The sequence below is a fragment of the Coregonus lavaretus genome (assembly GCF_964263955.1).
Source record: "Coregonus lavaretus genome assembly, chromosome: 8".
NCBI classification, from domain to species: Eukaryota; Metazoa; Chordata; class Actinopteri; order Salmoniformes; family Salmonidae; genus Coregonus; species Coregonus lavaretus.
The window spans coordinates 35,389,668-35,404,408 of NC_139995.1; the positions used below are offsets into that span (position 1 = coordinate 35,389,668).

At 41.3% G+C, this 14,741-nt stretch overlaps 1 protein-coding gene across 1 annotated transcript; it reads left to right on the plus strand.

Annotated features, from left to right (window-relative positions):
- The first annotated feature begins 2,160 nt into the window (after positions 1-2,160).
- LOC311133200 (tetraspanin-31-like) lies at positions 2,161-14,676 on the plus strand. Its single transcript, XM_084166663.1, has 6 exons — positions 2,161-2,376; positions 7,322-7,489; positions 7,747-7,827; positions 8,083-8,223; positions 8,733-8,843; positions 11,764-14,676. The coding sequence occupies exons 1-6, from the start codon at positions 2,314-2,316 to the stop codon at positions 11,836-11,838; spliced, it is 639 nt and encodes a 212-aa protein (XP_084022789.1). The 5' UTR covers positions 2,161-2,313; the 3' UTR covers positions 11,839-14,676.
- The last annotated feature ends 65 nt before the right edge of the window (positions 14,677-14,741 follow it).

Here is a 14,741-nt window from a genome sequence, read left to right on the forward strand (position 1 = left end):
AAAAGGGTATGAATATTGGATGTGCATATTGCATATGCATTTGACAATACCCCAACCCCCCACATTTTCTCATGCCATAGAAGCTATTAAAAATGCTATTACCAGTAATAAGTGAGTACAGGGGCCTATTTTAAAGAGGTTGTACAGGGTAACTTCCTTCCCTTTCTGTCATTTAGGCTTAGGCCTACATGTTATCGGAAGAGTGATGCTGCATCCTCTCTCTGTCATTGTAAATAGGTTTCTATAGAAACACATAATTTCCTGTTCTCAAACACTTACTTCATGCTCAATTGTCATAAGTTCTCTGAATTCAATTCTTGCAACAGTTTACACCAGACTTTCAATAGAACTTATGGAGGTTGTCGGTCATGTAAGAGACATGGGACATGACACCACCTAGCTCTCGAGAACCCAAGGGGGCCCAAATCGGGGCCCTCTTTTGGGTTCTCAGATGAAAGTATGGACCACAGCTGGCTCCATGTGAACTACAATCCCCAGGCTCTGTTTTAACGTTTAGAAACGTTAACAATCTTCGCTTGCGATACGGTTTTGGAAAACTTTGGAACTTAACTTTCATACCAGCGAGAAATAATCTTTCAAATACAAAAGATACACTTACTGTCTGCAGTTTAGCAAAGTTGCAAATAACACAGCCTCCAGCTGAGATATGACACATCCTCTCTAGATCTAGCATTTGGGCATTCCCCTCACAGGGCTAAAGGGGACGTCCAATGACCCAATGTCATGCAATGGAATTGGAGTCATCATAAAGGCTAGCTTTGACACCACCCTGCACACAGTCTAAGAACAAGTCTGACAATCAATTATTGTGTCACTGAATAATTTGAGCAAGGCTAAAGGAACAGATGCAATGGCCTATCAAGTTGCCAGCACTTTGAAATTAAGTTTTAAATGGGTGCATTTTCGTTACAGGTAGGCTATAATTCAATTTCAATGTAAATGCGCCCACGAATTTTGCGTGATAAAGTGGGTTGGTGGGAGCCAATGGCATGCTCTGGGGCTAGGCCTATTGAATTGCTTACCTTGGATGCTGTGAAGGTAAACTTTTAAACCAGAGCGAAGCTGTTGGTCGTCGACCCTCTCCAACTGCTTGAAAAGTTTAGCAAAGTTGTTCTTTACAGTTTCATGTCGCCGTACCTCGGCCCGAATCGCACTGGAAAGCGATAACTTGTTACTGCTGTTCATCTTGACACCTGTCTCCGGAGATTACATCCGCGACATTGACATTCGTTATCCATCTGAGCGCGCTTTTCCAAACACCTCAAGCAAAGCTAATCGAACCTATGCATTTAGCTTGAGAACGTCTGTCTGTAGCCTACATCATTAATACAAAAAAAAGACGTTATTAAATTGAGCAAATTTCCTGTTGCATGTTGAAATATCTCCGCTTGCGTCTTACAACGTCTACTTCCTTGTTTTAAAGCACTGCAAGAATGCCGATGATGGTGATGAGTTTTGTTATGTCCTCTGAAAAAATATGACACCCGATGGAGAGATTGTGTGTGTGGCTTTACATTTACATTTTAGTCATTTAGCAGACGCTCTTATCCAGAGCGACTTACAGTTAGTGAGTGCATACATTTTTATTTTCTTTGTTGCTATACGTGTGAAGTATATGGCATATCATATGATATGTTTCAGGTTTTAATGTCACGTGCACAAGTACATTGAAATGCCTTTCTTGCAAGCTCTAATACTAAATATAACATTAGGTAGAACAAAAACACACGAGAAATAGAAATAATAAGAACACGAGAAAGTAAGTAAGCATACTATATACAGGGTCAGTCAGTTCAAGTACTATATTTACAAAGTGCAGGGATACTGGAGTCAGTTATCACATGGTTGACCTGTGTAAATCGACTCGAGCTTCACAACAATATTAGCTGTCATAAGTGTACAGCTGGATAATCATTTGCAATGAGTCCAAATATGGTTAGGAAAACAATTCCAAAACAGTTGATGCACTCTCAAAAATCCCAAAGCATATGTGTAGACATATGCATGATGATATTTGCAATATTTGATCATTTATTTGTAGTACATGGTCTCGAGCATGATGATTGGTTGAAATATATAATCTTTGATATATCTAAACCAATGACAGACAAGTGAGAGCCTCTCACCACACCCACTGATATTGACAGAGACATGATATGATATCTGTTGTACGGTTTAAAGAGTGAGCGGTGCCTCCTCAAGCTTCGGCTTCGTGAAAGTAGACAAAATAGTGAACAATTACAGAGGGAAATATCCCTTGTAGGTAGCAAAGTTAGATACAACATCTTCAAGATGGTCTGTGGGGGATTTACGTGTTCTAAAAATGCTCTTTGTTCCCTCAACGTGGTGTACATGGTAAGTGTCGCTAACTAGCTCCTGCTAATGTTTCCAGCTAGCAGAAGGATGATGATGCTAACAGCGGTAGCAGCAGTACTAGTACAGAGCTAACTAGGATCAATGTCCACTATTGTTTCACTGAGATTTAGCTAGAAGCAAACAATGGGCTCTAATTTACTGTCATCTGCAAATAGTGTCACTATCAACAAGTTAGCTACTAACAGTTAACTATGCTTTCTGAAGGAGTAATGTTAACGTTAGCCAGCTAACTTTAACTAGCTAACAAATATGATTTCACAAGATCATAAACGATTATGCAAGGATGTGTGACGCTTGCTACAGGCAGTAAGGTGACAAATAATTTCTGATGATTTACTTGATTACCTATTAGAAGTTGAATTGTGTGTGTCGGGTATAAACATGCTGTAAGGGTAGCTAGCTACTGTACGCTAATGACCATTTGATTGTATTTGTACTTATTCAGAGGGCATCAGATATGTCCTAGTTAACTATATACTTTAAGTTTGTCAGAGGACATAGCTGATTTTGTTGACAAGCAAGTGACGGGTAGCTAGCTATGTCACAGCCCTCGTGATAGTAAACATAGACAACAGTATTGTCTCTGTAATGTCAACCACAGCCATAACTAGAAATGGACTGTGTGTGTGCGAGTCATTTGAGGCGTGAAGCTCTCCAGTCATCGTACATAGCTAACTGTGATTGTGTCATTTAATGACCATAATTCCGTGTCATTGCATTGCTACTACACAGGGAACACATTGATATGAGATTAATTATATTGCTGCACATCTCGACAAGTGTTCAATCAGATATCCTGTGTTGGAAAAAAAAAATTGTTTGCATAGTGAACTTACACACAGCACTGACACACTTACCCCACCAGACATACCACCAGGGGTCTTTTCAAAGGCCACAGGTCCAGAACAAATTCAAGGAAATGTACAGTATTATACAGAGCCATGATTGCATGGAACTCCCTTCCATCTCATATAGCGCAAGTGAACAGCAAACCTGGTTTCAAAAAACAATTAAAGCAACAACTCACAATGCTTCTCCCCCATGTGACCTACTTTGTGTGTACAGTTGAAGTCGGAAGTTTACATACACTTTAGCCAAATACATTTAAACTCAGTTTTTCACAATTCCTGACATTTAATCCTAGTAAAAATTCCCTGTCTTAGGTCAGTTAGGATCACCACTTTATTTTAAGAATGTGAAATGTCAGAATAATAGTAGAGAGAATGATTTATTTCAGCTTTTATTTATTTCATCACATTCCCAGTGGGTCAGAAGTTTACATACACTCAATTAGTATTTGGTAGTATTGCCTTTAAATTGTTTAACTTGGGTCAAACGTTTCGGGTATCCTTCCACAAGCTTCCCACAATAAGTTGGGTGAATTTTGGCCCATTCCTCCTGACAGAGCTGGTGTAACTGAGTCAGGTTTGTAGGCCTCCTTGCTCGCATACGCTTTTTCAGTTCTGCCCACAAACGTTCTATAGGATTGAGGTCAGGGCTTTGTGATGGCCACTCCAATACCTTGATTTTGTTGTCCTTAAGCCATTTTGCCACAACTTTGGAAGTATGCTTGGGGTCGTTGTCAATTTGGAAGACCCATTTGCGACCAAGCTTTAACTTCCTGACTGATGTCTTGAGATGTTGCTTCAATTTATCCACATAATTTTCCTTCCTCATGATGCCATCTATTTTGTGCACCAGTCCCTCCTGCAGCAAAGCACCCCCACAGCATGATGCTGCCACCCCCGTGCTTCATGGTTGGGATGGTGTTCTTCAGCTTGCAAGCCTTCCCCTTTTTCCTCCAAACATAACAATGGTCATTATGGCCAAACAGTTCTGTTTTTGTTTCAAGGACATTTCTCCAAAAAGTACGATCTTTGTCCCCATGTGCAGTTGCAAACCATAGTCTGGCTTTTTTATGGCGGTTTTGGAGAAGTGGCTTATTCCTTGCTGAGCAGCCTTTCAGATTATGTCGATATAGGACTCGTTTTACTGTGGATATATATACTTTTGTACCTGTTTCCTCCAGCATCTTCACAAGGTCCTTTGCTGTTGTTCTGGGATTGATTTGCACTTTTCGCACCAAAGTACGTTCATCTCTAGGAGACAGAACGCGTCTCCTTCCTGAGCGGTATGACGGCTGCGTGGTCCCATGATGTTTATACTTGCGTACTATTGTTTGTACAGATGAACGTGGTACCTTCATGCGTTTGGAAATTGATCCCAAGGATGAACCAGACTTGTGGAGGTCTGCAAAAAAAAATTCTGAGGTCTTGGCTGATTTCTTTTGATCTTCCCATGATGTCAAGCAAAGAGGCACTGAGTTTGAAGGTAGGCCTTGAAATGCATCCACAGGTACACCTCCAATTGACTCAAATGATGTCAATTAGCCTATCAGAAGCTTCTAAAGCCATGACATCGTTTTCTGGAATTTCCCAAGCTGTTTAAAGGCACAGTGAACTTAGTGTATGTAAACCTCTGACCCACTGGAATTGTGATAGTGAATTATAAGTGAAATAATCTGTCTGTAAACAATTGTTGGAAAAATTACTTCTTATGCACAAAGTAGATGTCCTAACCAACTTGCCCAAACTATAGTTTGTGAACAAGAAATTTGTGGAGTGGTTGAAAAACGAGTTTTAATGACTCCAACCTAAGTGTATGTAAACTTCCGACTTCAACTGTATGTACTGACACAACATGTTAATGTTTTTAAATGTATGTAAATTGTAAAGTCTTTTGTCTGTAATGTCTTTTTCATAATGTGTCAGACCCCAGTAAGGCTAGCTTTCGCCATTGGCGTCGGCTAATGGGGATCCTAATAACATTAACAACAACTAAAAACTATCTGTTGCATACGACTTGACACAATTAGATCATAGACATGTGAAGGTCTTGTGGAAAAAAGAAATGTTAGCCAAGCACACATTCACAATAAGGTCTTGTCTCATACCTAGAAGGCAAATACCCCCTGACTGTTTTTGGGCCAAGCATTTAAAATAGCCACCATAGATAGTCTCTGTGTTCAAGGTCCCTATTAGATTAGCTAGGCCAATTGTCATTTTTTCTGGTTAAGCCTGGTTGTCACTAATAAAGGTTTACATGTAGTTTACAGACACCAAGATGGACGAAAGTTAGTGAGTGCATACATTTTTCATACTGGTCCCACGGGGGGCCAGTATGAAAAATGTATGCACTCACTAACTGTAAGTCGCTCTGGATAAGAGCGTCTGCTAAATGACTAAAATGTAAGTGTGTGTGCGTGCACGCGATAGTTAGTGTCCGTTTCTTTGCCCAAGTCTGTGTGTATTAGGGATTCACGTTTTCCAGAAAATCGACCAAGTTACAATACCGGGAATAATTCATATTTATCCTGAGAGTCCTGGGAAATACCGAAAAGATTGTAAGTGCCCATTTAAAGCGTTTAAAAGCAAGATATGGTCACTATGACAGGTTCTCCCCAAATAAGATGGGTGCTGCGCCACTATGTAAAGATTTCAGATCAAATGAAACTGATATTTAGTAAAGACAGAGTAACTATCTTTTATCACCAATGACGTTGTGAATTGTGAAACAGGGCGTTCATAAATTCAGAGCGTTTTCATGTTCCTCAATTAATTCAGCACATTTAAGCAGTAGGCTATCTCGACACAGAGTTTTCCCTCGAGTATAGCTTTGTCGAATCATACAAACGTTGTAACTGCAGTCAAACAAAAATCAAATGACCAAAGTTTCTAAGCTTGCTAGATAACCTCCTTCAACAAATGACCGAATATCTCCTATATTTGGCAAAATCGAGTTGATGATTATACAGATAGCACATCAGCTCATGAATAACAGGGAGATGAAGAGTGGAAATAGTTTAAATATCAATGTATCAACTCTGTTTAAGAAATATCCATATCTACTCTTATACTGTTTGTTGATCACACATTCTCTACCGACGTTCTCATAAGGGCAGCAAGAGACAGCGCGGGGGAAATGTTATAGCGGTATTTTTTTTGACATACTTAGGTGAGAGATGTGCTTTTATAATGCAACCTATGGATTACAGAATAAAGCTAGGAATTTTCATGCGAGACTGGAGTTAGGATTTTGGGTTTCAGTGGGATTGGGTCTGGATGGGAAAATAGCCTAGGCTCTAGGACAGGAGAATATATAATTTCCCTCATGCCTCTCAGAATTGTTAACAGACTTCATATCTGTGACAGAGATGCATATGTAGTGAATTGTGCATAGGCCTATCAAATTTGACTGTCTGAAGAGTCACATTGACAGCGCAAAGAGGCACGCGTTATTTTCTAGGCTATACTGTAGGGGTTTCCTGTAGGGTTTATTAACCGCATTCGGATCGCGTGTGCAGTCTGGCAGTGTCAATTATGCGTGTGCTTTGAATTTATGGCGATTTTGTGTGAATAGCATTAGTGCGACATTGGGGGAAAATGTTGTAATTTCTCGGGTCTTGTCATTTTATTTTTTCTGGAAATGTGAAGTGTTCCTGGGATCCCGGTTACTCATGTTAATCCCTAGTGTGCAACTCCTGAGTGGCGCAGTGGTCTAAGGCACTGCATCGCAGTGCTAACTGTGCCACTAGAGATCCTGGTTCGAATCCAGGCTCTGTCGCAGCCGGCCGCGACCGGGAGACTCATGGGCGGCGCACAATTGGCCCAGCGTCGTCCAGGGTAGGGGAGGGAATGGCCGGCAGGGATGTAGCTCAGTTGATAGAGCATGGCGTTTGCAACGCCAGGGTTGTGGGTTCGATTCCCACGGGGGGCCAGTATACAAAAATATGTATTCACTAACTGTAAGTCGCTCTGGATAAGAGCGTCTGCTAAATGACTAAAATGTAAATGTAAATGTAATGTGCCAGTGTTTGTTCATCTCATTCTCCCCTCACTTAGTTTCTCTCTCTCTTTATCCCCAGTTGGTTGGTCTGCTGCTGATCGGCGTGGCAGCGTGGGGGAAAGGCTTCGGCATCGTGTCCAGCATCCACATCATCGGCGGGGTCATCGCTGTGGGCGTCTTCCTACTGCTCATCTCCATCGTGGGCCTCATCGGAGCCCTCAACCACCACCAAGTCATGCTCTTCTTCGTATCCTTTATATAAAGGGCATTTACAATCCAAACTTTACAATAAAACAATACAATTAAGAATATCTTCACTGTCAGCCCTATTCATACCAGTATGGGCAGGCAGAGTTGGTCTATAATGTTCCAAAAGTCTTTGGTATGGGTCACTGTGCGAGTTTCGTTTTACTTTAATGAATATAGGTCAGTAGTAAAAATGCATTATTTCTGTGTGTGCAGCCTTTGAGTGTTGGTCTGGTTCCTTGACTGCTCCTCTCTCAGTACATGGTGATTCTGTTCCTGGTGTTTCTTTTCCAGTTTGGTGTGTCCTGCTCCTGCCTGGCTATTAACCAGGGACAGCAGGTCTGTGTGTCTGTTATAATTTTACCTCTGAGTCACTGTGCTTGTCATTTAGTTTTCTCCCAGCTCCTGTTTTCTATCTTATGTCCACCTTCTTCCTTATGTCCAATTGCTCTAGGTCTTTCTTATTGGACACTACTCTCTATATATGGACGTGTGGTTGTCACTTGCCTTGTGTGTTGCTGCCTCTGCCATTCCACAGCACTCCTGTCACTGTCCTCACCTGTGTTGTATGTGTGTGTTTGATCTCCATCCCAGGTGAAGCTGTTGAACGCTACCTGGGGGTTGATGAGCAACGAGACGCGGGTGGGCGTGGAGAACAAGCTGAGCTGCTGTGGGCTGCTGAACACCACCCAGAGCCAGGAGCAGTTCAACGAGGATGTGAAGCTCTGCCAGGCGGTGAGGGAGACACACACATCAGTTTGTCACTCTCCTTGTGTTTGACGGTCTTGATCCAGGGAACAGTTCCATCTTTTCTAGGCAGTGTATACATATCAGCAGATTTCCTATATCGAAAAAATGAAATACTTTGTTAATTAGCAAAGTGCATTAAGAAAGAATGTGTAGTTTCTGACCCTAAAATGTCCCCTGCTCTCTGCGCTCAGCCTTTTAAAGGCCTTTCTCTCTGGATGTGGTTCTCTGCATGTGGTTTAAGCCACTCTGGTTACTCTCTGCCCTCAACAGCTCTCCCAACCTGTCTTAACCTTAACCATTACGGATCAAAGATAAAAACCATCACTGGACTGCCTATCATAGGTAGAAAGAAAATAGAAAGCAAAAACAGGATCGCAGTAGACCGTAATCTTATGGTTGGCTTTTTACTCTATGCAGATGCAGTCGTATGTTTGGACTTCCTCTCTTTATGTGATTGTTGTCTCATTGAAGGCTTTCTCGCTCCCTCTCTGTAGCCCTGTAAAGTGACTGGGTTGTGTTTCACCTGTGGGGACATGATGCTGCAGCACGCTGCAGAGGCTCTGAAAATCCTGGGTGGAGTAGGACTCTTCTTCAGCTTCACAGAGGTCAGGAAACCGCTCCTGACTATGCCTACAAGAGCTAAAATACACACACCACAACACTAGCACTTATCCCTAAATGCACAAAGAATTTCGACCCGAGTTAAGAACATGTAAATGGAACGTAATTCTTTTTTTATGTACTTTTCTCTCTGTGCGTATTCTGACCTTGAACTTAAGCATGAGAATAGCATGCTATTCACCGGCTATTCGTTTGGGTGGAGATTTAAGAAATGAAGTTGTCCTATTTGAAACAATATGGAACTCAGACCATACGTAGTAGTAGGTTAAACCTGGAGCCTGGCGCACGGTTCACAACGACTGGACTGTTGTCATCACAGTTCCATGATTAGTGAGGATTATTAGGGTAGATTTATAGGACTACTGTTCAACCCCTATTGTACACTTTTCTCACCTTCCAATATTTCATGGATTGAACAATTTAATGTCAACTTTCAGGATGAATCAAACCACTATTTTTGATTCACCAATATATTTTGTGCGTAAAGGCTCTCCAAACCAGTTTTTTATTATTCATAAATACTTAACTAACCCTAAATAATCTACAAAATCTGAGTATTTTTAAATCTACCAATAGGTGTGTATTTACATGGCTTTCTTTCAGTGATCCCTAATATTCTAAACCGCTCTCTCCATATATTCTAGTGAGTCTTCTAATTAGACTCACTTCTAATTAAAGGTACACCAAATTTAAATGAATGGCTTTAGATAAATGTACTGAAAACCCTATGAATGAAAACTCCACAAGGAAATCTGTTGGCCAGCAAGTGGGGGTTTTCAGCGGTTGAATAACGTTTATTCCACGCCTGCAAAGCCCATTACGCACCTGCATAAGGTAAATCTGAATACCAACTACGGAGAAGTGCGTAGGAAAGGTGTACATTTCCGTAGTCTGAATCAGGCCCATACAGTAAAGGTGAACACTATCACCATCAGTGGCGATTTTAGCATGTCAATCTTGGTGGGGCAAAAAAATATATATGTTGGATATGCATGCCAGCAAAGCCACAACACAACACTAAACGATACATGAATTGCACTATAACGGTGACAAACTGTGCCCACAAACTGTTAGGGCCTACATAAAGCTGTCTCAACAGCAGAGTCCCAACAGCAGTCCCAACACCTTACCACTGCTACACCTGGCTATCAGCGGAGCCTTGTCTGGCATTGAAACAGTTCATTCAGCCTCATTTACTGCCTTTAAAAAAAACAGCTGATATGGCTGACTTGCTTAAACAAATGTGGTTTCTACTGACAATTGAGATGTACAAACTATGGCATAAGGGGACGACAAGTGGATAAGAGGCAATCCATAATTTAGATTAAGACATTAATGAGCGAGCTAGGACGGACGTAGTCAATGTAACTTGAAATGTACAGCGACAGAATTCAGAACATGGGCCGTTCTTACAGTGTTCTCCCTGTACACCAAGTCAGAACCGTAGGATAAATAAAGGGGGCACAATGAAAGCTCTTACAATATTCGATGATTACATTTCTCTAAACAGGTTATAGGCTACATGTGCACCACCAAGTCAGAACAGTAGGCGAAATTAGGGGGGGAAATATACCAAATTATTAGAGTGAGGCACATGGGCTACTAACAACTTATTACACAACATACACTTAGTATTACTTTCTTAGCTACAGTATACATATCTCCCTGGTATATTACATCATTTATGCAGCAGCGTACAATACATTTTTGGACTCAGGTGGCGCAGCAGTCCTTCGTGGGCAAATTTGGTCATCAAAGTCTGGCATTCTCTTGATTTATGGTGCTTTCAAGACAACTGGGAACTCTGAAAAAAACAAGGTCGAATCATGATGACGTCAGTGATCTTCAGGTCGTAGCTCTAGAAAGAGGCCCGAGTTCCCGACTTACAATTCCGAGTTGGATGACCGTTCAAAACAAATTTTCCCAATCGGAGCTCGTTTTTCCCGAGTTCCCAGTTGTCTTGAACTCATTGAAGTCAGATTTCCCAGTTCCGAGTTAACAGTTGTTTTGAGCGTGGCAGGAATCACGCTGGATTGACAGCATGGCCAATGTTGAATGTTTATAATTTTAAGCTTGGAAAAAAGACCCTTAAACCCAGAGTTGGGACCACACACCCACTGAATAGCAGGCTAGTGATTGCTTTGCAATGCTTGCAGTTAGCCACTGATTCCTTCCAAACCACTCATTGTTGAATTAGCGATTTCCAACTTGTTGTGTAATGTTTATATCCAATGGCCGATGAGCACCGATACGTTTTATCTATAATTTCTCTTCATTATTTCTCTTCATATGACAAGGATTAAAAAGGATTTGCCAGTAGATTGTCGACTTGATTCATGATGATGACTGCTAGCTAAGATTTTGAAAGGATGATGTTGACATCAGTCCAATCAAAGCTACTGTAGATATAACGTGATTTGACGTCATTTTGTCTGTGGCCAATGACCTTGAGCCTTCTTGGATGGGCACTTCTAATGTAACTCTATGGCAGCACCCAAGGGGCTTGAATTTTCAAGCTCTACCCTTAGATTTGGCGGTGACGTAGTGTCCCTATGAGTGACAGAACACAGCCAATCACGGCGCAATTAGAGAACATTACGAACCCCTACGCTCCGTATTTTTCGCTGGCTGCTCCAACACCACAGAAAGCACTGAGCTAGGCTGAAACACCTGCATTTTGGAGCTGCCTTACTCAAGAAAGCAAAAAAGAGACCATGTTTGTATGCGGCTTTATTAACTCAATGATTTTTTATTTTTTTTTACATTGTTTGCAAACTGATATGTGACTCCTATTAATGCCAAAATAACATGCAAAACAGACAACCCCCACCCCCAAAAAAAGTTTGCCATTGATCACCATATACAGACACACACACACTTCTCATGAATGTTGTTCTGTTTCAGATCTTGGGTGTGTGGCTGGCTGCACGTTACAGGAACCAGAAGGATCCGAGAGCCAACCCCAGTGCATTCCTATAAGAGCAGAGCATGAAGAGGCCCACAAGTTACGCACCATGATATAGACATACACCAGGGTACCAAACATACACACACAAAATACAACATTGGAGATACACAGATGTGCCAATATGAAAAGAACAACACACACTCACAGCCTGATGCCAATTGACAACCCACTAAGTACCTTCTGGTTCTCACATGTGAAGTCACACAAACTCACATTGTGGTGCACAAATACACACACACACACTAGCAAGCACTGGGGAAGAAAAGGCAGTTCCTTCTCATGTATGATAGGATGGTTCAACAGCTTTTTTATAACTTCTGTATGTCAGTGTTTCTCAACTTCTGGTCTGTGGACTTGCACTGCTCTTTGGGATAATGGGGACCGCTCCCTCAGATGCTAATACTGATTTACTCTGTTCTTAAGTAGAAGTTTTAACACAGTTCTCCAGAGGGATATGGTTCATGTTCATTAGGCACCAAACAGAAGAACACGTACAGAAACAGGGAGGGACTACCTGCACCTTTCCAATAAGAAAGTTGTTTTTATTTTCCGTTCTGCTACGGTGTGCTCTAATGAATATGACCCTTTGCTCACTGGTCCCTGGGACAAAACCGGTTACCCCATTCAGAGACCCCTAGCCCTGTCTGTCCTTGATGTGGGTAGACTACACACAGACGCAGCACCCTGTGCACCAACTACCAGCATAGAATTGTGTGTGATGGCATGCAGAGAATTGATATTTTTTTAACCAAGAAAAATCATTTATAATTTAAGGGTTTTGTCTATGCCACAAAATGTTGCAATTGTGCCGATTTACATATACTTCTGTGTAGCTTCTGTTGCTTTTTAACAAGATGTCATCGTGTGCGGTGTGGCCATCAATATTTCTTGACAAAGAAAGCGGTGCCATATAGATAATGTAATGTTAGTGCCTCGGGTGGGAACTATATTTTGTGCCAAACTATTGACTAAGAGGTGATACTGAATTGGATAGTTTATAGCGGCATTTCTCTTCCTTTGAGCTAAAACATAATTAAGCCCTTTAATGAAGGGAGTTAAGAATCATGAGACAGTTCAGACAGTAAAAATGTAGGTGTAATTCAGTTAATCTTCCCCCCTCCCCATAGCACTTTATTCAACACATGCATTTGCTCCTGTATAATATTAAATGTATTTGTTTTCTTTGTGGTACTATGGACACTAGAGGGCTTTGACACAGAGTAAAAGTTGTCATTAAACAATTCATCTCGCCCACCAGAGTGAGTCAATACTGGAGATAATGCCTTTGTGGAGATGCTATGGGAAATGCAACATGTTTTTCTCCCATCTCTCCTTGGCCTGTCCTGATATGCACCACCCTCACCTCAATTGTCTCCAGACATAGAGCTAGGACATTTAACATATTTCATGTTTTGTTCATTCATTAAGTTTGCCAGTGTTTATAGTTGTCACACACTCCTTACTTAAATTAAGAGGATTTGTTCCTCCTAAAACAGCGCCAGTGTGATATCACAGCCTGGAAAGAGGGGGTGATTGAGAGTGTGTTGTTGGCAGGAGGCCTAGAGGGATGCCTCAGACAACAAGCTTCTTGTATACTGAAGTTGATGACCAAGAGATACCCCGCCCCCCTGCAATACTGAGTAGTCTACAATTGTAAAGCGACTTTGGGACCTTGAAAAGCGCTATATATAATACATAAGAAGTGCAGCCAATCTCAAAAGTTGAGACAAACTGTAGTCTGTAGAATTAAAATTAACTTGAAGCTTTGATTAGGAATATAAAATGAAGGGAAAATGTAGAATTACAATACAAAGCAATGGGCAGCACATCGTTTTTGGATGATCGAGCTTAAGTGGTGTTCCACTACCTGTCTCCATATAAGTTGACACTGATAACCATTTCAACCATACGATCCTTTTATCTGTGCATTCTTTGTTTCCACTTGATCTACTATTTTGTTTATTGTTGTGTAATTGGTTTAATTAACCTGAGTGTTTTCCTAGCTGCACTTTTTTTGCCTGATTTTATTTATTTGCCTGTCATTGGAGGAAATAATTTGCTATGGTTTAATTGACGCAATCGTGGAGGAAGTTTAAAACTAGGGATGTGCCTGTAGCTTTTAACCACCTGCCTAAATACTTAGCATACCAGTGAGTGTTCACAACAATTGTCAATGTGCAGCGTCTTAAAACTGAGCAAAGAGTTGAGGAACGAGTTTCATTAAGTATTGCACTTAATGGTAACCCTGCTAAAAGCCTTTGGTTGCACAGTGCCTCTGCACAGCAATGGGTTGTCGGAGTTAGTATGTTAGTCCCCTAGCTGTCACTTAATCAGCGATGCGGCACTTCCAAAGGCTGTGAGACTGTCTGACTCAAGGTTCTCACTTCGTCACCTGTTTTGACCCTAAACATCTGAAAGGTTTTAGTTCCCCTAAAGTTTGTCCATGATTGACAGAATGACTTATCTGTTCTGACGAGGACCTGGCTCACCCCTGGTGTTGACTTCCTGTTCTAGATTGTGGCAATGTCTCAGCTTCCTGTTGCTTTTGACCCAAATGGCTTCCTATTCCGTATATAGTGTACTACTTGAAAGTAGCGCACTATATAGGGAATAGGGTGCCATTTGGGACTCAACCCTTTTCTCAAACGTTCCTTCCGTTGTTGTACCTGCCTTTCAACCCACTGTGGACTTGATTACCTGCTGAACCTTAAGGTTTCCCTTTTGTGCAACACATTTTTCCTATCAAATGTCATGATTCAAGAGCCTGGCTTGTACAGTCATTTCATTCTTCACTTCTCTGAATTGATGTGATAACCTGAAGTCATTTCAGATTAAAGAAAATGAAATTAGCGAACAAGAATGAGACATTTCTTAACACACACTGAATGAACCAAGAAATTGAAAACGAGGGATA